Raw genomic sequence first — 24,010 nt, forward strand, 5'->3', positions numbered from 1 at the left:
CGTCTCTGAGCCCCTGTTTGAAATACAATATTAGATGGCTGGATATTGGTAGTGCACACCTGTAATCCCAGTACTTGGGAGGCTGAATCAGAAAGCTTACAGGTTTAAGGCCAATTTCAGCAATTTAGACAGTTTAAAAAGGGGGTGTGTGTGTTGGGGATGTAGTCTAGAAGTAGATTGCTCCTGGGTTCAGTCCCTGGAACCTAAATAAGTAAATATATGTCTGGAAGTTCGCTCAGAGGTAAAATGTCCCAGGGTTCACCCTCAGTACCCCTGTCCCCAGCCTTAAAAGGTACTGGTGTATTGCTGGGCGTCGTGATGCACGCTTGTAATCCAGGTACTTGGGAGGCTGAGACGGGAGGATTACAGATTCATGGCCACCCTCAGCTACTTAGGCCCTCCACAACCTAGTAAGACTCTTGTTTCAAAATAAAGAATAAAAAGTAGGGCTGGGCATGTAGCTTGGAGGTAGAATGCCCCTGGGTTCCATCCCTGGTACTGCAAAAAAAAAAAAAAAATTATATATATATGGTTGGGATATATCTCAGAGGAATGCCCCTAGTTTAATCCCCAGTATCCAAAAAAAAAAAAAAAAAAGTACTGGTATAATTAGAGCCGAAAGTCTTTCATTGCAGTTCTAGACAGAAAAACCTTAGTGATTTTCCCAAAGTCACAGATTTGTGGCAAATTCAGGATTTATACTTAGAATATTTTGTTTTTGTTTTAAAGTTTTGTCTTTTTTTTTTTTTTTTACTCTTCTAAATTAAGAGTTTAAATTTGTATTTACAAGAAAGTGGGTCTCTTGTAAGCAGAAGGATAGTCTTCTTTCACCTGCGTGTGTTTGTGTGTTTTGAACACCAGGGCATTTTGCCTCTGAGCTATACCTCCAGCCGTATTTTATTTTTTAGTTTAAAATAAGGTCTTGTTAAGTTGCTGAGGCTGGTTGTGAACCTACTATCCTTCTGTCTCACTTTCCTAAGTACTGGGATTGTGGGATTGTACCACCATGCCTGGCTTAATTGTAGAGAAGAATTTTATTTGTTTAAAGGTTTTTTTTTTTTTTGTTTTGTTTTTTTGGTGATACTAGGGTTCTTGGAAACCCTTCTACCTCCAGGCTACACTCCCAGACCCATTTTTATACTTTTTTTATTTGGAAACAGGGTCTCTTAAGACAGAGAGGCTGGCTTTGAACCTGCGCGATCCTCCTTTCTCCACCTCCAAAGGGCGGGGATTACAAGCTGTGCCACCACGCCCGGATATAGTTTTTTTTTATTTAACAGAAAATTTCGAATTATTTGTGTGAATAGAGATGTTTGAAATAAAATTTTTCTTATTTTGCTTTGTTAAGACCCCTGGACATACACCTTCCTTACGATGGGATGAGACGCCAGGTCGAGCAAAAGGAAGCGAAACTCCTGGAGCAACACCAGGCTCAAAAATATGGGATCCTACACCTAGTCACACACCTGCAGGAGCTGCTACTCCTGGACGAGGCGATACACCAGGCCATGCAACACCAGGCCATGGAGGTGCAACTTCCAGTGCTCGTAAAAACAGATGGGACGAGACCCCCAAAACAGAAAGAGGTACTTTTATTGGAGTCTGGATGTATGTTTGGTGAAATGTTAACTTGAGTGATCTTTATCAGTCTGATATCTATTTTCTCTAGTCTTAGCTGGACATAGACATAAAAAAATTTTAGAAAATATCTTAGAAGAAAGTAAAGTGTGTAGATCATAACTTTTTTGTGTGTGTGGTACTGGGGGTGGAACCCAGGGGCATTCTTCCTCCGAGCTATACTCCCAGCCTTTTTTTTTTAAATTTGAAACAAGCTCTCACTAAGTTGCAGAAGGCCTCACTAAGTAGCTGAGGCTATCCTGGAACTGTGATCCCTCTTGCCTCAGCCTCCCAAGTACTGGATTATAAGCGTGTACCACCACGCCTGGGTAATAATAACCTTTTACTTTTTTTTTCTTCTGTTTTTTTTTTTTTTTTTTTTTTTTTTTTTTAGGTACTAGGGATTGAACCCAGAGGCATTCTACCTCTGAGTGGTATCCCCAGTCCTATTTTATTCTTTATTTTGAAAAAAGGTCTCCCTAAATTGTGGAGGCCCTCACACATTGTTGAGGCTGTCTTGAAAATCTGTGTTCCTCCTGTCTCATCCTCTCAAGTACCAGGATTACAAGCATGTGCCATCATGCATGGCAACTTTTGCTTTTTATTTTGGGTAAATAGTCATGATATAAAATTTGCCATTTTATTCGTTTTAAAAAGTGGACAAGCTGGGTGTGGTGGCACATGGTTGTAATCCCAGCATTTGGGAGACTGAGACAGGATCGTGGTTCTCAGACAGCCTTAGCTACTTAGTGAGGACCTCTGCAACTTAGTGAGACCCTGTTTCAAAATAAGGAATAAAAAAAGTAGGGCAGGGGGTGTAGCTTGGAGATCGAATACCCCTTGGTTCCATCCCCAGACCCGCCTCCTTAAAAAAGGGGCATGAATGTGGCATGCAGTATATTCACAGTGTTCTGTGATCATCACCATTATTGATTTCACTTCTAGGATGTTTTCCTTATCCTAAGCAGAAACTATACCCATTAAACAAGAACCAGTCATTCCATTTCTCTTTCAGTCGCTGGTCACCTCTGTCCTACTTTCTGTCTCTGAATTTCTCTAAACCTCTCATTTGTGGATGTATGATCTAAGGGTATATTTCTTTAACAATTTATGGGAATTACTATGGTAAGCTAAGATTTAGTAGCATGTTGTTTGCTATAAAAATTTTCTCAAAAGATTGTTAATGACACAGGGGAATGCCTCACTTGTGCTGGATGAAAGTAGTATACAGTTGTCCATGCAGAGTTCTCAGCTACAGGGAGAAATGAATCAAATGGCTCAGGATACAAAGAATAGATAGCTCTGTATAGCAATAGTAGCTAAAAGTTTTTGCTTTGTTTTTCTGTTCATCATTAGTTACTACATGTTTTTGTAATTGGTGTAAAAGAAAATAATGAAGAGTATAAATATAGAACATCAAAAATTTATATTTGTGTTTAAGGGATATACTGTTTCTGAACTTGATGTTAAATCTATTAGTTGAGAATAAACCATGTTATTTAAACAGTGGTTAATATTGTGGTCTTATTGGTTTTCTCTTTGAAGATACACCTGGGCATGGAAGTGGATGGGCTGAAACTCCTCGAACAGATCGTGGTGGAGATTCAATTGGTGAAACCCCGACTCCTGGAGCCAGTAAAAGAAAGTCACGTTGGGATGAAACACCAGCTAGTCAGATGGGTGGAAGCACTCCTGTTTTGACCCCTGGGAAAACACCAATTGGCACACCAGCTATGAACATGGCTACTCCTACTCCAGGTAGGAACCTCTCTCATTGGAAATATTTTTTTCTTTGTGGATTTTTGTGTACTCTTAATGCCAGCTTTAGCAAAAATAAATATAAAAACTAGTTTTGCTATTTATTTACTAATTGAACCAAGGGGCATGGGGCATCCTATGTCAGAGCTACACCCTTAGCCCTGTTGCCTATTTTATTTTATTTTTTATTTTATTTATTTATATATATTTTTGTGGGCCTGGGGTTGAAACCCAGGGGCATTCGACCTCCGAGCTACACCCCCTGCCCTATTTTTTATTTTTTATTTTGAAACTGGTTCTCACTGAGTTGCAGAGGGCCTCACTAAGTAGCTGAGGCTGTCCGCGAACCGCTATCCTTCAGTCTCAGCCTCCCAAATGCTGGGATAATAAGGGTGCGCCACCACGCCCGGCTCTTATTTTTTCTTTTGAACAGTGTCTTATTAAGTTGTTAAGGGTTTGCCAAGTTGCTGAGGCTATCCTTGAACCTCTGATCCTCCTGTTTCAGCCTCCCAAGTACTGGGATTACAGATGTCCACTACTGTGCTCTGTTAGTTTGGGGGGAGAGGAGTTACTGGGGATTGAACCTGGGGGCATTCTACTTCTCTAATACCAGCCCTTTTTTATTTTTTATTTGAAACAGTCTTGCTGAGTTGCTGAGGCTGAACTTGAGATCCTCCTGTCTCCGTTTACCAAGTACTGGAGCATAGGCCTGGACCACCATGCTTAGCCTATTTTTATTTTGAAACAGGGTCTCACTAAGTTGATAAGGCTGGCCCTGAAGTTGCTATACTTCTTTCTTAGCCTTCTTACCATGTCTGACTTGGTTTGTATTTATAGTATGAAAGCAATGAATTACTAAGCTTGATCTTTACTATCATATCTAAGGACCTATGTAATGTTAAAGTTTGCATTATATATTGTTATAGAAGTTTGTGTTTTTTGGTAGGTCACATAATGAGTATGACTCCTGAACAGCTTCAGGCTTGGCGGTGGGAGAGAGAAATTGATGAACGAAATCGCCCCCTTTCTGATGAAGAGTTAGACGCTATGTTCCCAGAAGGATATAAGGTAGTAATAGAGAATATGAATGTGGTAATATTTAGGATGTGCACTTTTTGTGTGTGTGGTACTGGGGATTGAACCCAGGGGCATTCTATCTCTGAGATATACCCTAGCTCTTTCTATTTTTGTTTGAAACAGGATCTCCCTAGGTTGCTGCAAGTCTCACTAAATTGCTGAGGCTGGCTTTGAACCTGTGATCCTCCTGACTTAGCCTCACAGGTACTGGGATTACAGACATGTGCTACCACTATTGGCTGTGAACTTTTAAAGTGTTGAAAAAGTTTAGTTTGCATGTTTGCATTGGCCTTTCCCAAATTTACTGTTACTCTATTCTTTTAGCTATTTCCAAGTACATTTCAGTTCTAAAAAAATGATACAGTTGAAAAGAAGTGAGTTAACATAAAGCTTCTCTTTTGTTTTTCTTGAGGTACTGGGGATTCTAGGGGCATTCTAGCTATGAGCTATACTTCCTGCCCTGTTGTATTTTTAATTGTTGTAATAGGGTCTCACTGAGTTGCAGAGGCCTTTCTAAGTTATTGAGGCTGGCTATGAACTAGTGATCCTCTTGTCTCAGCCTCCTAAATACTGGGATTACAAGCATGCTCCGCCATACCCAGTTTTTTTTTTTTAAATTCTTTTCAAAAAGGGAAGTAAGAGCAAGACTGAATGCGAAAGAGTGAGAGCCAGACAAGAAGCCAGAGTGGGGGAGGAGAGAGACAGACAGACAGAGATAGACAGACAGATAGAAGAGAGAAGCCAGAAAGGGCCAGGAAACCAGAGGCCAAGAGAGAGAGAGGCGAGGAACTTAAGAGGGACACAAGAAACAGTAGAGGGAGACAGGAAACTGGAGAGGGAGACATGGAAACAAAGCAAGAAGCTTTTTTTTTTTTTTTTTTTTTTGCTGGTATTGGGGATGGAACCCAGGGGCCTTCTACCTCCAGTCTACACTCCCAGACCTATTTTTTTTTATATTTTATTGGAAACAGGGTCTCTTAAGCCAGGTGAGGCTGGCTTCGAACCTGAGCCGATCCTCCTGTCTCAGCCTCCCAAGCGCGGGGATTACAAGCGTGCGCCACCACGCCTGACTTAACCCCAGCCCTATTTTAATTTTTATTTTGAAACAGGTTCTTGCTAAGTTGCTGAGGGCCTCACAGAGTTGCTGAGGCTGGCCTCTAAACTTCCATTCTCCTATCTCAGTCTTCCAAGTTCTGGATTACAGGTGTATACTACCCTGTGGGGCTCCTCACATTCTTGCTATACCTATTTAAATTTTAATTAGTAAGCCGGGCGTGGTGGCACATGCTTGTAATCCCTGCGCTTGGGAGGCTGAGACAGGAGGATCACATAGGTTCAAAGCCAGCCTCAGCTACTGAGTGAGGCTCTCAGCAACTTAGTGAGACCCTGTTTCCAAATAAAGTATAAAATATGTCTGGGAGTATAGCCTGGAGGTAGAAAAGCCCCTGGGTTCTACCCCCCGTATTACACATACAAAAAAATTAATTAGTAGATGAGAAATATAAATATTTGTCATAAACATTCTGAATTTCTAATTAGTGGGATAGGTGGTAATTTTTTTCAAGTAATTAAAAAGCTTTCTACCTTATAAACTACAATATTTGAAGTGAAATCTTAGTTATTGTTATTCTTCAATTTATAAATTCAAGAAAATCTTAAATTGTCTTATAAATCCTTTAGGTACTTCCCCCTCCAGCTGGTTATGTTCCTATTCGAACTCCAGCTCGAAAACTGACAGCAACTCCGACACCTTTGGGTGGCATGACTGGTTTCCACATGCAAACTGAAGATAGAACTATGAAAAGTGTTAACGATCAGCCATCTGGAAATCTTCCATTTTTAAAACCTGATGATATTCAGTACTTTGATAAACTATTGGTAAGTGATAATAGCAGAAATTGCTACTTTTTGTTTGGGAGTTAGAAATCACAACATTTTGATATACTTTTAAATTTTCTTTTTATTACAGGTTGATGTTGATGAATCAACACTTAGTCCAGAAGAGCAAAAAGAGAGAAAAATAATGAAGTTGCTTTTAAAAATTAAGAATGGAACACCTCCCATGAGAAAGGTAAATATTACTTTGCTAAGTCATTATGTTCATTAATTTAGAAATTTATAATCATCCTCTTTATTGGATAATAGCATCAAGGAGTGAAAGGCAGGGGTGTGTGTGTGTGGATGGGTACTAGGGATTGAATCCAGAGTCAGGCAACACTCCTCAGCCCAGGACTTTGTTTTTCTAATCAAAGAATTTGTACTAAAAAGGATATAGGAAATAAAATTTTCTTTTTGTCCTTGATGCCCTTGAAGTTAATTAATGGCAGCATATAGGGAATTATATAAGTACCATGTATAGTTTGAAGAAGGAATGTCCCTTGGTTGAAATTAAGGCTTACATATACTTCTGTGGTTCCTATAGTTCTACTAAATTGCCCTTTTTTATTACTAGGGAATGCTGTAATTTGTCATAAAAATTCAAACTAGCATAAGCTTGACAGAAATGAACTCATCTCTTTTTATGTAAAACATTTTATATAAAAAGTGTACACTAAAATATTATAGAAAGTCTTTCTGGATTAGTTTGTTCTTTGATTATAAAGAAAACTTTTTTTCCACTTTTTCCCTAGGCTGCATTGCGCCAGATCACTGATAAAGCTCGTGAGTTTGGAGCTGGACCTTTGTTTAATCAGATTCTTCCTCTGCTGATGTCTCCTACACTTGAAGATCAAGAGCGTCATTTACTTGTGAAAGTTATTGATAGGATATTATACAAACTTGATGACTTAGTCCGACCATATGTGCACAAGGTTTGTTTTCCTTAAGTGATGTTTCGAATTGTTTAATATTTTTATTTTTAATTTAGAAATTCGTGGATTTGGTTTTTGTCTTTGTATTCTTGAAGTTAAAAAAAAAAAAAAACACGCTAAGCTGGGCGTGGTGATGCATACTTGTAATCCCAGTACTTGGGAGACCAAGACAGGAGGATTGCAGGTTCAAAGCCAGGCTCAACAACTTACTAAGGTCCTCTGCAACTTAGACCCTGTCTCCAAATAAGAAGTAAAAACAGGCTGGGGCTTTAGCACAGAGGTAGATTGCCTCTGGGTTCAATCTCCAGTCCCACTAAGGAAAAAAATAGTGCTAAAAACTAGGTGATTCTGTACATTTACAGTAGAAAGGCTAAATTCACTTCCTTTGAGGTGCTCACCGTTAACCAATAAATTTGTCTATCCTACAAAAGCATATATCAAGCCATGTAACATGTACATATAAATAAAGGTATATGTAGATGTAACTTTCTGCCATCTTTACCTAAATGGATTTATATCCATTTTTTTCATTTGCTTATATTAACATTAGGCTAGGGCAAGGTTAGGTATTTATTTTGAGATAGGTTCTTACTAAATTGCACAGGCTATCCTTGAATTTATGATATTCCTGCCTCTGTCTCCCAGCTGGAATTGTAGGCATGTACTAGCCAGCTTGGTCTAATTAAAAACTTTGTTCTTTGATTAATAAAGTCCTGCTAATTATAAATTTCCTATATGTGTTTGTTTTACATATAAATGTAACAAGTAATTGTTATGATTGTTTAACTTCTTTTTTTCTTCTTCAGATTCTTGTGGTTATTGAGCCACTGTTGATTGATGAAGATTACTATGCTAGAGTGGAAGGCCGAGAGATTATTTCTAATTTGGCAAAGGTATTACGTTAAATTTTTAGAGAAAAAAGTTTCTCTTGATTTGGTTATAGAGAGATGGTTGAGGTTTAATGTTATTAACTTATACTGTTTTGCTCTCTCTTCCTTTTAGGCTGCTGGTCTGGCTACCATGATCTCTACTATGAGACCTGATATAGATAATATGGATGAGTATGTCCGTAACACAACAGCTAGAGCTTTTGCTGTTGTAGCATCTGCCCTGGGCATTCCTTCTTTATTGCCCTTCTTAAAAGCTGTGTGCAAAAGCAAGAAGTCTTGGCAAGCGAGACACACTGGTATTAAGATTGTACAACAGATAGCTATTTTAATGGGCTGTGCCATCTTGCCACATCTCAGAAGTTTAGTTGAAATCATTGAACATGGTGAGTTGTAACATAATTGTCTTTTATAGGACTTGTCCCAAAATTTGGGCTTGTGTTTTGGGGAGACAATTTATTTAGTAAATAATGGGGTTAGCCGGGTGTGGTGGCACACGCTTGTATTCCCAGCATTTGGGAGGTGGAGACTGAGGATCGCGGTTTGCGGACAGCCTCAGCTACTTAGTGAGGCCCTTCGCAACTCTGAGACCCTGTTTCAAAAATTAAAAAGACTAAAAAATAGGGCTGGGCTGGGTGTAGCTTGAAGGTAGAATGCCCCTGGGTTCCATCCCCGTTACCACACACACACAAAAAAAGTGGGGTTAACAATATTAAGGTTTGTAATTTGGTTAGTTATAGAAAGACTGGTTTATGCTGGTTTCCACCTCATTTTATATAAGGCAAACAGACTTTGCAGTTTAGCTAAATGGTTAGATAATATTGCTAGTATATGGACAACATTGTGGGAATTCAGTAGTATTAGTTCATAGTTAAAACCTGTTCGGTTTTATAGGTCTTGTGGATGAGCAGCAGAAAGTTCGGACCATTAGTGCTTTGGCCATTGCTGCCTTGGCTGAAGCAGCAACTCCTTATGGTATTGAATCTTTTGATTCTGTGCTAAAACCTCTGTGGAAGGGTATCCGGCAACACAGAGGAAAGGTAAATCTATTAATTGGAATCTGTTTTCATTTCTACTTGTTACGTTGAGGCATTGTAAATCTAATTTGCTAAAGTATATGTATTTTTTTAAATAGGGTTTGGCTGCTTTCTTAAAGGCTATTGGGTATCTGATTCCTCTCATGGATGCAGAATATGCCAACTACTATACTAGAGAAGTGATGCTAATCCTTATTCGAGAATTCCAGTCTCCTGATGAAGAAATGAAAAAAATTGTGCTGAAGGTAATCGGTCCAGATTGTTTTCCAGATTTGTTAACCTAAACTAGGTTTGTTTCATGGTTCATTAGAGTGTTAGCTCTAATTTTTTTTTTAAATTCATTGTATGTTGTGTCAATACTGCTTGACTTATTACTATTTTTAACCTCTTAGGTGGTAAAACAATGTTGTGGAACAGATGGTGTAGAAGCAAACTACATTAAAACAGAGATTCTTCCTCCTTTCTTTAAACACTTCTGGCAGCATAGAATGGCTTTGGATAGAAGAAATTACCGGCAGGTAATTTTTTAATTCAATTTGCATGTTACAAATTATTTTTGTCCTGATTATCTTATACTTTATATATACTTGACTGTGAAAGGAGGCAGATTTTCATCAGCCACTTACATTCAGAGCTTTTTTCCTCCTTTTTTGTGGTACTGAAGATTGAACCCAGGGGTAATCTACCTCTGAACAATACCCTAGCCCTATTTTATTTTTTATTTTGAAACAGGGTCTCACTAAACCTGGATCCTCCTGTCTCAGCCTCCCAGGTACTGAGATTACCAGTGTGTGCCACCACGGCTGGCTCATTCAGTGCTTTGATCTAGCTAATTGAAACATGCATACAATTATACCTTGAATTACCTTGATTCACTTAGACTCATTTAAAATTTCTAGTTATTTGTTTTCTTAAGGTTTAATAAATAGTAACATTTTCAGCATGTTCACTAGCTAAGTAGTACATTTAGAATATTTTGTATTCGTGATACTGCTTTATTTCTTTGAATGAACAATATGTTTGAAGGGTTTTTTTTTTTTTGTTATTAGTTAGTTGATACTACTGTGGAGTTGGCAAACAAAGTAGGTGCAGCAGAAATTATATCCAGGATTGTGGATGATCTGAAAGATGAAGCCGAGCAGTACCGAAAAATGGTGATGGAAACAATCGAGAAAATTATGGGCAACTTGGGAGCAGCAGATATTGATCACAAACTTGAGGAGCAGCTGATTGATGGTATTCTTTATGCTTTCCAAGAACAGACTACAGAGGTAATGATAATTATTATAGCAAATTGCCAGTGACTTTCTGTAAAAAGCATCTTTTAAAGCAACTATCCCCAAAATAGTAATATTTGTGGTAATTTTCAAGACATTTATGTCCTCAGTTGCTTACCAGATATTCTTTCATCTCAAATTTTTGGATTTGATTTTTTAAAACTTGTGTTTGGGTGGGTAGAAAAGGTTGAAGTACATTAAAAATCATTTTGTCAGTCACAAGGAAACTAAATTTTGGTTCTCAAGGAATTTTTAATGTAACTTGGCTTTTCTTTTCTAGGACTCAGTAATGTTGAATGGCTTTGGCACAGTGGTCAATGCTCTTGGCAAACGAGTCAAACCATACCTGCCTCAGATTTGTGGTACAGTTTTGTGGCGTTTAAATAACAAATCAGCTAAAGTTAGGCAACAGGCAGCTGACTTGATTTCTCGAACTGCTGTGGTCATGAAAACCTGTCAAGAGGTAAGCTTTGTACCAAATTCTTATTTCTTCAACAAGCAGTTTAATATAAATAGTAACAATTTAATATTATTTCTTTTATTATAGGAAAAATTGATGGGGCACTTGGGTGTTGTGCTGTATGAATATTTGGGTGAAGAGTACCCTGAAGTATTGGGCAGCATTCTTGGAGCACTGAAAGCTATTGTAAATGTAATAGGTATGGATTTTGCTGGTCATGTAAGAACTTGCTTTTGTTTTTTTTTTTTACCTTTATTTGTAGTTTTTGAAAGAAAAATTCAGAATCATATTTAGAAGTTGGGTGATCTTTGTTGCTTCTTAGAAAGCAGAAAGCACTTTATGGTTGTAGTTAAGTCTGAGGATGTTGAAAAAAATCTTACCTTCTTAACCCATTTATGTTTTGCTTTAAAAGAGCAAAAGCAGGTTTAAGACTTAGAGAGGTGTGGAAGCAATCATAACTCAGGAAACTTTGAAGTCATGGAAGAGAAGATCCCAGGAGAACTAGTGTGTTAGCAGAAAAATATTCTGTCATGTTCTGTGAGGGGGAGTGGCCAGTTCTGAAATTTTAATTAATTTTAGAATGAAATCTTACATATTTAGTCAACCTTGAATTAGTTATTATGACAGGTGTTTTGAGTTTTTAATTTTTTTAATAGCTTAGTGGTAGAGCACTTGCCTAAGCATGCATGAAGCCTGGGTTTGATCATCAGTACTGCAAAAGAAACAAAAACTAGGAAGAAAAGTGATCAAGTTTTATACCCAAGTCTTTAAAACTATCTATTTTGTTTTTTAGCCCCAAGTAAAAACAAGTTTATATTACAAATAAACTTGGGTACCGAGAGTAGAGAGTTTTATTCTTTTAGGGATGTATGATAAATTACTTCTTATGTTTAATCTCTTTTCATAAATGAACTTAATTGCCCAAAGTGACTCCTTAGGGCTTAGAGGGTCAGAAAGAATTTAGCAAGAGGTCAAAATAGCTGGCTGTGATGACCACTGTTTTTCTGAGTTAGTATTTATGCACTATAATAGATTGTTGAACTACTGCAGTTCCATATCATTCCCAATTCAGCCCAGTTCCTCTGTACTTGACAAATAGTGGCTTTAGTTAGGAGTAGTTATGAACTATTGGTCTTTGAACTATTGCACTTACATATAATTCCTAATTCAGCCCAGTTCCTCTGTGCTTGAAAAATAGTAATTTGCCAAAAATCAGTTACTTGGCCACTTGTGGGGCTCTGGTTCACAGGGAAACATGGGAAAAACAATGGAGAGAGAGTGAGCAAGCAATTCTAGTTAGAGCAAGAGCCCCTGCCAGCTGCCTCCTTTTTTCTCTCTTCATAGGTGTAAATACCATCCAAGTATGCCCTGCATTGCAGGGAGACTGGAGATCTGTTTGTTTTGCAGTTAAAGGGTAAGGGGGCCCTTTCTGGAAAATTTTGCTTTAATTTACATGTCTTCCTCTGGCTTATATTGTTGTGTATGGCCGGAACATAAGCTGTCCCCATATTTTAATGTCAGTGTACAAATACATTTCAGAACCAAATAAGACTTTTTTGTTATTGAGTATCCATCATTCTTTAATTCACTTCACTGATTTCTTTCATTTCTATGCATAATCAGAAGTTGTTAATAAAGAGTTAAAAAACAATTCTGAGTCTGGTCAGAATCTGGGGTTTTCTCTTTTCATAGGCAGCCGAAAGTTTATATTTATTCCTAGTCACGTGTATTACATTGCAAAGTAAAAGGAAAAAAAAAGGTTGCAGTTCAAATATTAATTGATACCTTTTTGATTTTTATTAAATAGGTATGCATAAGATGACCCCACCAATTAAAGATCTGCTGCCAAGACTCACCCCTATCTTAAAGAACAGGCATGAAAAAGTACAAGAAAACTGTATTGATCTTGTTGGTCGTATTGCTGACAGGTGAACAGATTACCTAAATATTTTTATAAGCAGTATTTGTTCTCAGATTTACTACTTTGTTTTTGGTTAACAAAATTTTACTTAATGTTGTTACAGTGACTATATATGATCAAGCTGTCCAGTATTTTCAGTCACATTTCATTCAGTTGGGCTTGTAATGGGGAGTGGTAATATAGTTAAGACATTTAGTCTTTCTAAAAGTAATAGTAACTTATTTAATGTTTAAAATTGGTTAAAAATGTTTTCAGAACTGAATTTGGGAATTAAACCATTCCTTGAGGCTTGGGGTATAGCTCAGTGGTAGAATGCTTGCCTGATAGATGTGAGGCCCTGGGCTCAATCCTTAGTAATGCAAAAAACCAAAATACCACAAGATATATTATTATTCTTTTCAATTAGGGGAGCTGAATATGTGTCTGCAAGAGAGTGGATGAGGATTTGCTTTGAGCTTTTAGAGCTCTTAAAAGCTCACAAGAAAGCTATTCGTAGAGCAACTGTCAACACATTTGGTTATATTGCAAAGGCCATTGGGTGAGTATTTCACTTTTTTTTTCAAGAGACAAAATTTAATATATGCACACAGTTTTATAGGTATTGCAGCATCACACCATGTAGGGCATTTACTCTTTATTTTATACATTCAGATATGTTTGGAATACTTCTTAAGGCTACAAAACAGAACATAGAAAAATAAGCAAGAATATATTCAACACTTATAAAAAGTGATATGATAAAGAATATAAAGTACTGTTTTCCTTTTAACACTTCAAAAGATACATATATACTTTTTTATACAAGTCACATCACAAATTGATCACATCTTCACATGCTTATAAGTATTATGTGTACTCAGTGTTAAGGCTATTATCATTTTTCATACCTAAAGATTTCTAGCTCTGTAACAATGCAGTTTTTAATCCATTCAAGTAAATTCAAACCCAGACTCAACTGCTTCTCAACATTAAGACATGTACCCAACTCCCTTATAGGATTTTCTAAAAGTTATATTTAAGGGGAAAAAAATCTCGTTAAAAAATACTTCACTTTTTAAAAATTATGTCATAAGCCATTGTGATGTTGGAAAATATTTCTAGGTAGAAATTTCTTTTGAGGCATAGTATGATGAATGCAGGTGGGAAAATCCATCATTTAACCACACTGACCTTGCAGTTTTTAAAATGTTTTCTTATTTTTAACTAATTAAAATACATGAGAAACTTTCAAATTTCCTCTAATCAAAATTAGATATTTTTAGAGAGGGAAACAGTTCCATTTTCAGAACAATTTCAGATTTTTATGATTCTTTTTAGAATTTATTTTGTTTTAGGTTTATTTAGAATTTGTTGCTTAAAATTTTAAGGGAGAGCCAGGCATGGTAGCACACACTTGTAATCCTAGACTTGGGAGGCTGAGACAAGAGGATCACAGGTGTGGGGCCAACTTCAAAAACTTAGGCCCTCTACAACTTAGTGAGGCCTTGTTTCAAAATAATAAAATATCAGAAGTCGAGTATGGTGGCCCACACTTATAATCTCAGCATTTGGGAGGCTTGAGACAGGAGGATTTTGGTTTTTAGACAGCCTCAACTACTTAGTGAGGCCCTTTGCAACTCAGTGAGATCCTGTTTCAAAATAAAGAATAAAAAATAGGGCTGAGTCCGGGCGTGGTGGCGCATGCTTGTAATCCCTGTGCTTGGGAGGCGGAGACAGGAAGATCCACGCAGGTTTGAAGCCCCTTACTGGCTTAAGAGATCCTGTTTCCAAATAAAAATATAAAATAGGTCTGGGAGTATAGCCTGGAGAGGTAGAAGGGTTTCATCCCCAGTACCAACCAAAAAACCAAAACTAAAACAAAAACAAACAGATTGGGGGTGTAGCTTTGAGGTAGAATGCCCCTAAGTTCACTCCTCAGTACAAATAAATAAGGCAGGGTTTTAATTTATAGCATTGTCTCAGTGATATATATATATATATATATATATATATATATATATATATATATATATTTTTTTTTTTTTTTTTTTTTTTTTGTGGTGGTACTAGGGGTGGAACCCAGAGGCTTTCTACCTCCGGCCTATATTCCCAGACCTTTTTTTTATATTTTATTTGGAAACAGGGTCTCACTAAGTTGCTGAGAGCCTCACTAAGTATCTGAGGCTGGCTTCAAATCTGTGCGATCCTCCTGTCTCAGCCTCCCAAGCGCAGGGATTACAAGCGTGCGCTACCACGCTTGGCTTCCCAGACCTATTTTATACTTTAATTGGAAACAGGGTCTAAGTTGCTGGGAGCCTCACTAAGTATCTGAGGCTGGCTTCAAACCTGTGCGATACTCCTGTCTCAGCCTCCCAAGTGCAATCTGGCTGCTTTATGTTTTTAAATATTCCAAGATTAATCGGTAAATTTAACTGAATTACATTTGTTTTATGGGATAATCTTTTATTTGCTTTCCTGTCAGAACTAAACTAAAACAGTAATTTTAGAAAATGAAATACTATATCTACATGTGGCTTAGTAAATTAATAACTAAAACATTTTTAAGAAATATACAAAAGACAGATTAGATAGCATACCTCCATCCCACTTATTACAGAAATGTACACAGTCTTTCCTCTCAATTTTTGGTAAAAGCAGTATTTACTTAAGTGGTAATATAATAAAAAAATTTTCAACAAATAGTCATGCAAACTTTATAGCCCCTTTGTTCCTCTCAGCTGTGGCAAAAGAAGTACTTTTAGGGAGAAAATAGATAGTGCCAGTATGTGAGAAGGAAAATATTTATTTATTTATTTTTGGCGGTACCAGGAATGCAATCCAGGGGCATTCTACTACCGAGCTACACTCCTGGCCCTAGTTTTTATTCTTCTTTTTAAAACAGGGTCTCACTAAGTAGCTGATGCTGATTGTGATCTGGATCCTCCTGGCTCAGCGTCCCAAATGTTGAGATTATAAGCGTGTGCCACCATGCCCAGCTGGAAAATACGTTTTGAATGTTTGAGCATGGGAGACCAGAATTTTATTCCCATCCCCACTTTGACCAATTTAAAAATAGAGTAGTAGGTTTTTTATGTTAGAAAATGTAAGCTGGTTGTGGTGGCACACACTTGTAATCTCAGTGCTTGGAAAGATGAGATAGTAATATCGTTATTTGAGGCCAGCCTCAGCTACTTAGGCCCTCTGCAACTTAGTGAAACTGTTTCAAAATAAAGAATAAAAAATAGGGCTGGGAGTGTAGCTCAGAGGTAGAATGCTCTTGGTTTCTATCTCCAGTACAAAAAAACAGAAAAAGCAAAGGCTGAACATTACATTTGAAAATAAATCGAGCCGGGCGTGGTGGCGCACGCTTGTAATACCAGCATTCGGGAGGCTGAGACCTGGAGGATCGCGGTTCGCGGACAGCCTCAGCTACTCAGTGAGGCCCTCTGCAACTCAGTGAGACCCAGTTTCAAAATAAAGAATAAAAACTAGGGTAGGGGGTGTAGCTCGGAGGTCAAATGCCCCTGGGTTCCATCCCCAGACCCGCAAAAGAAAATAAATCCTTTTTGCGGGGGGGGGGTCAGGGGATGGAACCCAGGGGCATTTGATCTCCGAGCTACACCCCCTGCCCTAGTTTTTATTCTTTTATTTTGAAACCGGGTCTCACTGAGTTGCAGAGGGCCTCACTAAGTAGCTGAGGCTGTCCGCGAACCACGATCCTCCAGGTCTCAGCCTCCCAAATGCTGGGATTACAAGTGTGAGCCACCACGCCCGGCTAAAATAAATCCTTTTGAATTACTATCCTTTCTTAAAACTAACTTTTAAATTTATTTGAAGGTTGTACATAGAAGCAGCAATGCTAATGATTTGAAAGTATTGCATTTTAACATAAAATTACTGATTTACACTTCATAAGTTTGCTGACACATTCTTTTTTCTCCCCCAGCCCTCATGATGTATTGGCTACGCTTTTAAACAACCTCAAAGTTCAAGAAAGGCAGAACAGAGTTTGTACCACTGTAGCAATAGCCATTGTCGCTGAAACCTGTTCACCCTTCACAGTACTCCCTGCCTTAATGAATGAATACAGAGTTCCTGAACTGAATGTTCAAAATGGCGTGTTAAAGTCACTGTCCTTCTTGTTTGAATATATTGGTGAAATGGGAAAAGACTATATTTATGCTGTAACACCATTACTTGAGGATGCTTTAATGGATAGGTAAGTGACTTGAACTAAATCCAAGAAAATAATTAAAATGATTATTAAATAATTATTTGTTGTGATGTTGTTATAGATAAAAGACTATCCTGGATTTTAAAAAAACTGTAAATAGGACTTTTTCTGTACTGAGGATTGAATCTAGAGGTGCTTAACCATGAATCTTCTATCATCCTCAGTCCTGTCATCATCAATGTTACCATTATTATTATTACTTATTTTGAGACATAAGTTGCCCAGGCTGGCCTCAAGCTTGCAATCCTCTTGTCTCAACCTCCAGAATTGCTGGGGTTGTAAGGCATGCAGCACTGTCTTTGCTCCGTGTGTGTGTGTGTGTGTGTGTGTGTGTGTGTGTGTGTGTGTGTGTGTGTGTTACTGGAGATTGAACTCAGGGGCATTCTGCCTCTGTGCCTCACCCCCGGCCCTTTTTTAAAAATTATTTTAAATTAATTATTATTATTATTTTGGTGGTACTGGGGTTCCTGGAAACCCTTCTATCTCTGGGCTACACTCCCAGACCTATTTTATATTTTTTAAATTTGGAAACAGGGTCTCAAGCCAGAGAGGCTGGCTTCGAATCTGTGTGATCCTCCTGTCTCCACCTCCCAAGTGCGGGGATTACAAGTGTGTGCCACCACGCCCGGTTTATTTTTTTATTTTGAAACAAGTTCTTGATGAGTTGCTGAGCCGACTGCAAACCAGTGATCCTCCTGTCTCAGCCTCCCACATACTGGGATTATAGGCATGGGCCACCATTCTTGGCTCTTCTCCCATTTTAAATCCCCTTTCATGTTTGTTAGACTATACGTTTTGAAAAACAGTAATCAGTGATTTGTTTTTTCTTTTTCTTTTGCGGGTCTGGGGATGGAACCCAGGGGTATTCGGCCTCTGAGCTACACCCCCTGCCCTATTTTTTATTCTTTATTTGGAAACCAGCTCTTACAGAGCTTCAGAGGGCCTCACTAAGTAGCTGAGGCTGTCTGCGAACCGCAATCCTTCGATCTCAGCCTCCCGAATGCTGGGATTACAAGCGTGCTCCACCACCCCCCGGCTCTTTTTTAGGGTGGGGGGTGGTACTTGGTGTGGAACCCAGGGGCTTTTCTACCTTCAGGCTATACTCCCAAACCCTTTTTCTTTTCTTCTTTTTTTTTTTTTTGCCGGTCTAGGAATGGAACCCAGGGGCCTTTGACCTCTGAGCTACACCCTCTGCCCTATATTTTATTCTTTATTTTGAAACAGGGTCTCACTGAGTTGCAGAAGGCCTCACTAAGTAGCTGAGGCTGTCCGCGAACCACTATCCTCTGTTCTCTGCTTCCTGAGTGCTGGGATTACAAGCATGTGCTACTATGCCTGGCTCCCAGACCTGTTTTTTATACTTTATTTGGAACAGGGTCTCACTAACTTGAGAGCCTCACTAAGTAGCTGAGGCTGGCTTTGAACCTGTGCAGTCCTCTTGTCTCAGCCTCCCAAGCACTGGGATTACTAGTGTGTGCCACCCCGCCTGGCTTGACTTGTTTTAAAAATTAATAAAATATAAGCTTAGCGTGGTGGTACACACTTAAAATTCCAGTCCTTGGAAGGTTGAGACAGGAGGTTCAGAGATTTGAAGCCAGCCTCAGGAACTTTGTGAGACTCAGTAAACTAGTGAGACCCTGTTTTCCAAATAAAAAATAAAATAGGTGTGGGGATGTAGCCCAGAGGTAGAATGCCCCTAGGTTCAATCCCTAGTACCCTCTCAAAAAGATAAGGTCAAACATATGAGTTAGTATGACAGAGAGACATCATCTTTTTAACTTTTATTGCAACTGAACTAAAAATTTCTCTTAAGGTGGTGGCCACCAATGTAGTACTGCTCAAGTACTTTTTCAGACTGTTTCCTGGTACCTCTCCCCTCTAGATTAATATATAGTTTTAAACTGAGTACCTGAAAAAAATTATAAGGGAAAGTGCAAGGTCCAACTATATTTATTTATTTATTTATTTATTTATTTATTTATTTATTTATTTATTTATTTATTTATTTATTTATTTGTGGTACTGGGGTTCCTGGAAGCCCTTCTACCTCCGGGCTACACTCCCAGACCTATTTTTACATTTTTATTTGGAAACAGGGTCTCCTAAGCCAGCGTGCGCGGCTGGCTTCGAACCTGCGCGATCCTCCTGTCTCTGCCTCCCAAGCGGGGGGATTACAAGCGTTCGCCCCATGCCTGGCTCTTATTTATTTTTGTGCCACTGGGGATGGAACCCAGGGTCTTTCTACCTCCTGACTACATTCCCAGACCTATTTTATATTTTATTTGGAAACAGGGTCTTACTAAGTTGCTGAGAGCCTCACAGTTGGGCCTGGCTTCGAACCTGTGCGATCCTGCGGTCCTCTTGTCTCAGCCTCCCAATTGCTGGGATAACAAGTGTGCGCCACTACACCCGGCTATCTCTTTATTTTTAAAGAGTAGAAAGTATTTTCAGTTCAGTTACTTTTGTGTACAGATTAAAATTACTCATTAATGACCTTCTTAAAGAGCAACTTTAAACTAGACTCAGCAAGTTACCAGAGGCATATGTGCAAGAAATGGAAACAGAATAAGAATCATATTTTCTTTTTTTTCTTTTTTTTTTTATGGTGCTGGGGATTGAACCCAGGGGCATTCTACCTCGGACCTACAGCCCTAGCCCTGTTTTTTATTCTTTATTCTTTATTTTGAAACAGGGTCTCACTAAGTTGCGGAGGGCTTCACTAAGTAGCTGAGGCTGGCTACAAACGCGATCTTCCTGTCTTAGCCTCCCAAGTACTGGGATTACAAGCATGTGCCACCTGCCCAGCTAAGAATTGTGTTAAAGCATGGGCTCTGATGGGTATGGTAACATACACCCATAATCTCAGCTACTTGGGGTGGTGAGGTGGGCAGGTCACCTTGGCAACTTTGAGAGATGCTGCCTTGAAAATAAAATTTAGAAGGGGTTGGAGTTGTAGCTCAGTGGTAGAGCAAGCACTTGTCTAATATGTGTGAGGCCCTAGTTTCAATAACCAGAACTGCAAAAAAAGGAAATAAAAAAAAATTCCTTCCTTGGTTCAAAGTTGGAATAAATAACCGTTGTATATTCATTCCTTGAGAAGTGCCTGAGCATAGCATACTGTGATTATTGAGATCTCTGGTTAAAAATTATGTTCTGTGTACTGACAAGCTAATGTAGTAACGCCATCAAAAATTTCTAAATAGCCAGGCGTGGTGGTGCACGCTTGTAATCCCAGCATTCGGGAGGCTGAGACTGGAGGATCGCAGCTCACGGACAGCCTCAGCTACTTAGTGAGGCCCCCTGCAACTTAGTGAGACCCTGTTTCAAAATAAAGAATAAAAAATAGGGCAGGGGGTGTAGCTCAGTGGTCGAATGCCCCTGGGTTCCATCCCCATACCCGCCCCCCCAAAACCAAACAACTAACTAAATAAATTAATTTAGTTGGAAAATTTATTAATGAGAAATACTATGGTGAATAGATTAGACATTACAGTAAGAGATATAAGGATGTTAGTAACTACACATCTCTTATTATTATTTTTTCTTTTTTGGTGGTACTGGGGTTCCTGGAAGCCCTTCTACCTCCGGGCTACACTTCCCAGACCTATTTTATATTTTTATTTGGAAACAGGGTCTCTTAAGCCAGAGCGGCTGGATTCAATCCTACTGTCTCCGCCTCCCAAGCGCGGGAATTACAGGCGTGCGCCACCACGCCCAGCATAAATACACATCTCTTATACCTTAGAGATGTTCTTAATATTTTGGGGACAGAGTATATGAAATCTTTTTTTTATTTTTTTATTTTTTTGTGGTACTGGGGTTCCTGGAAACCCTTTTACCTCTGGGTTTCACTCCGTGACCTATTTTTATACTTTTTTATTTGGAAACAGGGTCTCTTAAGCCAGCAAGGCTGGCTTTGAACCTGTGCAATCCTGTCTCCGCCTCCCAAGCGCGGGGATTACAAGCGTGCGCCACCACGCCCGGCTGAAATCATTTTTATACCCAGTCCTTTTTTATACCATTGCAGCCCTACTGTGTCTTATCCCATTCACATGTTCAGAATAACTGAAATGAATAGCTCACTGATTTGTCATACATATAAATTCAGGTAACACAAGAGGCAACAGAATTCTTAATTTCTGTAGATTTGAAAGAATTATTGGCCTTTTCCTCTTCACAATTATTTACATGAGAACAGTTTTAATTTAGCTATCTGTTGTATGGTGACATCTGAATTACTATAAGCTAGAGTTTAAAATGAGATTATAAACTGGGCGTGGTGGTCCATGCCTTAAACCCAGTACTTGGGAGGCTGAGACAGGAGTATTGTGTGTTCAAGGACAGCCTTAGCAGGTAGTGAGACTCTTATCAACTTCCCAAGACCCTGTTTCCTGTGTGTGTGTGTGTGTGTGTGTGTGTGTGTGTGTGTGTGTGTGTGTGTGTGAGTGATACTAAGGGTGGAACCCAGGGGCTTTTCTACCTTTGGGCTATATCCTCAGACCTGTTTTAATACTCTCTGTCTGTCTGTCTGTCTGTCTGTCTAACTATCTATCTATTTTTGCAGGTCTTGGGATGGAACCCAGGGGCATTCAACCTCCGAGCTACACCTCCTGCCCTAATTTTTTTTTTATTCTTTATTTTGAAACCGGGTCTCACTGAGTTGCAGAGGGCCTCACTAAGTAGCTGAGGCTGTCTGCGAACCATGATCCTCCAGTCTCAGCCTCCCAAATGCTGGGATTACAAGTGTGCAGCACCATGCCTGGCTTAGTTTATACTTTATTTGGAAACCGGGTCTCACTAAGTTGCTGAGAGCCTCACTAAGTAGCTGAGGTTGGCTTCGAACCTGTGTGATCCTCCTGTCTCAGCCCGCCAAGTGAAGTGCTGGGATCACAAGCATGTGCCACCGTGCCCGGTTCTGACCCTGTTTCCAAATAAGAAATAAAACCAGGCTGGGGAAATAGCTCGAAGGTAGGATGCTTCTGAGTTCAATGTCCAGTATCACAGAAATAAGTAAAATAAGATTTTAGTGTTATATGTAAGAATCACTTTAGCAGCATACTAAAACTAAAGACTGCCTGGGGCTCTTGCTCTCTTACTCCCTTTAAAGGTTAGTTAGAAAATATGGCTTATTTTTTAGTAGATCTTAGTAATGTTTGAGTCATTAAAGCAAAAAGATCTCAAGTGGAACCATTAATATTCTAAAGGATGTACCAGACTTAAGGTGTTAGAATGACTTCCCATCTGTTCAGTTTACTTAGTAATTTAATTCCTAATGGGTAGATGACCATGTTCTGTAAAACTATATCTTAACAGAATTTCCCCCCCTCCATTACAGGGACCTGGTACACAGACAGACAGCTAGTGCGGTGGTACAGCACATGTCACTTGGGGTTTATGGATTTGGTTGTGAAGATTCTCTGAATCACTTGTTGAACTATGTGTGGCCTAATGTGTTTGAGACGTCTCCCCATGTAATCCAGGCAGTCATGGGAGCCCTGGAGGGCCTGAGAGTTGCTATTGGACCATGTAGAATGTTGCAGTATTGTTTACAGGTAGGTTAAAGATTTTTAAAAGATTGCCCAGTGAGAAAAGTGATCTTATGTGTTGACTTATCATTTGGGGATATATATTGTGCCACTGGGAGAACAGTTGTATGGTGCAGAGGGATTTAGGTTACATCTTTGCCCACTGCAGTTTTGTGCAGTTGCCATATTTTTTTCTTCCTTCCTAAAGGGCAGCTTTGAATATTATCTTTATGGGTTGTTATTCTGTTAAGGTTTTGTATGTTCTTGAAAATTGAAATATTGAAAATTGAAATAATGTAACCTTTAAATTTTTTCAGGGTCTGTTTCACCCAGCTCGGAAAGTCAGAGATGTGTATTGGAAAATTTACAACTCCATCTACATTGGTTCACAGGATGCTCTCATAGCCCATTACCCAAGAATCTACAATGATGATAAGAACACCTATATTCGTTACGAACTTGACTATATTCTATAATTTTGTTTATTTTGTGTTAAACGCACAGCTGTTTCACACCTTAAACTTGCTTCGATTTGGTGATATAAACTTTTAAACATTGCAGATCAGTAAAGTGCTGGTCATAGAGGAAAAGCTAGAAATCCAGTAGCATGATTTTTAAATAACCTGTCTTTGTTTTTGATGTTATACAGTAAATGCCAGTAGTGACCAAGAACACAGTGATTACACAGTATACTGGAGGGATTTCATTTTTAATTCATCTTTATGAAGATTTAGAATTCATTCCTTGTATTTAAAGGGAATGTTTAATTGAGAAATAAACATTTGTGTACAAAATGCTAATTTGTGTGTGTTTTTTGAACATGACTTGTAAAATGCGGAACTTTGATAAAGTGTTGGTTTGTGTAGAATAAGTGGATTTAATTTCATTTTCTGTCACCTGGTTTCTAAAAAGTAGTTAGCAGAATACAAACTATATAAAGAGATGGCGTTTTGTCAAGACTCCATTGTTCTGTTGATAATGACAGTAAAGAGTAGCTCTGGGGGTGCTCCCCTCCATCTAGCACAACCATTCCATCACCGTAGAAAAATAGCACTTGACTGAAGTGTCTTGAATATTATTTGTACTTACATAGCACCTTTCATCTCTTGATTTCTCAAAATGCTTTATAAACATTGCTGATAGAGTAAGACAATCCTTTGGGTTCTTTGTGTGACTTTAGCCTCTCCTCAACCATGTATTCAGTAAATACTTGTTGAGTACCTGTTTGCCATCCACTGCACTTAAATGCAGGGATGCAGAGGTGCATATGGCCTACCCTTTACCCTTAAACACTAGTATAAAGGAGGGGGGTTTCATTAAAGAGGCCTTGTGGACTGTGATACCACACAGTAGCCTAGCTAAAATGTTTTGATTTGCTTGGTTTCATGTATAGAAGTTAAATGATAAACTGATCTAAATGTGCAGCAT

At 38.7% G+C, this 24,010-nt stretch overlaps 1 protein-coding gene across 1 annotated transcript in view; it reads left to right on the forward strand.

The window, feature by feature from the left end:
- SF3B1 (splicing factor 3b subunit 1) overlaps nt 1-23,201 on the forward strand; it is a gene marked incomplete at its 5' end in the record, with an annotated part of 54,312 nt that extends 31,111 nt beyond the window's left edge. Inside the window, 19 exon segments of the mRNA XM_080689356.1 lie at nt 1,349-1,586; nt 3,163-3,375; nt 4,322-4,443; nt 6,133-6,330; nt 6,422-6,523; nt 7,083-7,262; nt 8,069-8,155; nt 8,265-8,535; nt 9,044-9,189; nt 9,285-9,431; nt 9,579-9,704; nt 10,236-10,457; nt 10,744-10,926; nt 11,011-11,122; nt 12,731-12,851; nt 13,251-13,382; nt 16,770-17,042; nt 22,393-22,609; nt 22,900-23,201. Coding sequence (XP_080545482.1) covers nt 1,349-1,586; nt 3,163-3,375; nt 4,322-4,443; nt 6,133-6,330; nt 6,422-6,523; nt 7,083-7,262; nt 8,069-8,155; nt 8,265-8,535; nt 9,044-9,189; nt 9,285-9,431; nt 9,579-9,704; nt 10,236-10,457; nt 10,744-10,926; nt 11,011-11,122; nt 12,731-12,851; nt 13,251-13,382; nt 16,770-17,042; nt 22,393-22,609; nt 22,900-23,058 — 3,249 coding nt within the window. The 3' untranslated portion in view covers nt 23,059-23,201.
- Between the last annotated feature and the right edge of the window lie 809 nt (nt 23,202-24,010).

The sequence above is a fragment of the Muscardinus avellanarius genome, assembly GCF_963383645.1.
Source record: "Muscardinus avellanarius genome assembly, chromosome: 2".
In the NCBI taxonomy this organism is placed as follows: Eukaryota; Metazoa; Chordata; class Mammalia; order Rodentia; family Gliridae; genus Muscardinus; species Muscardinus avellanarius.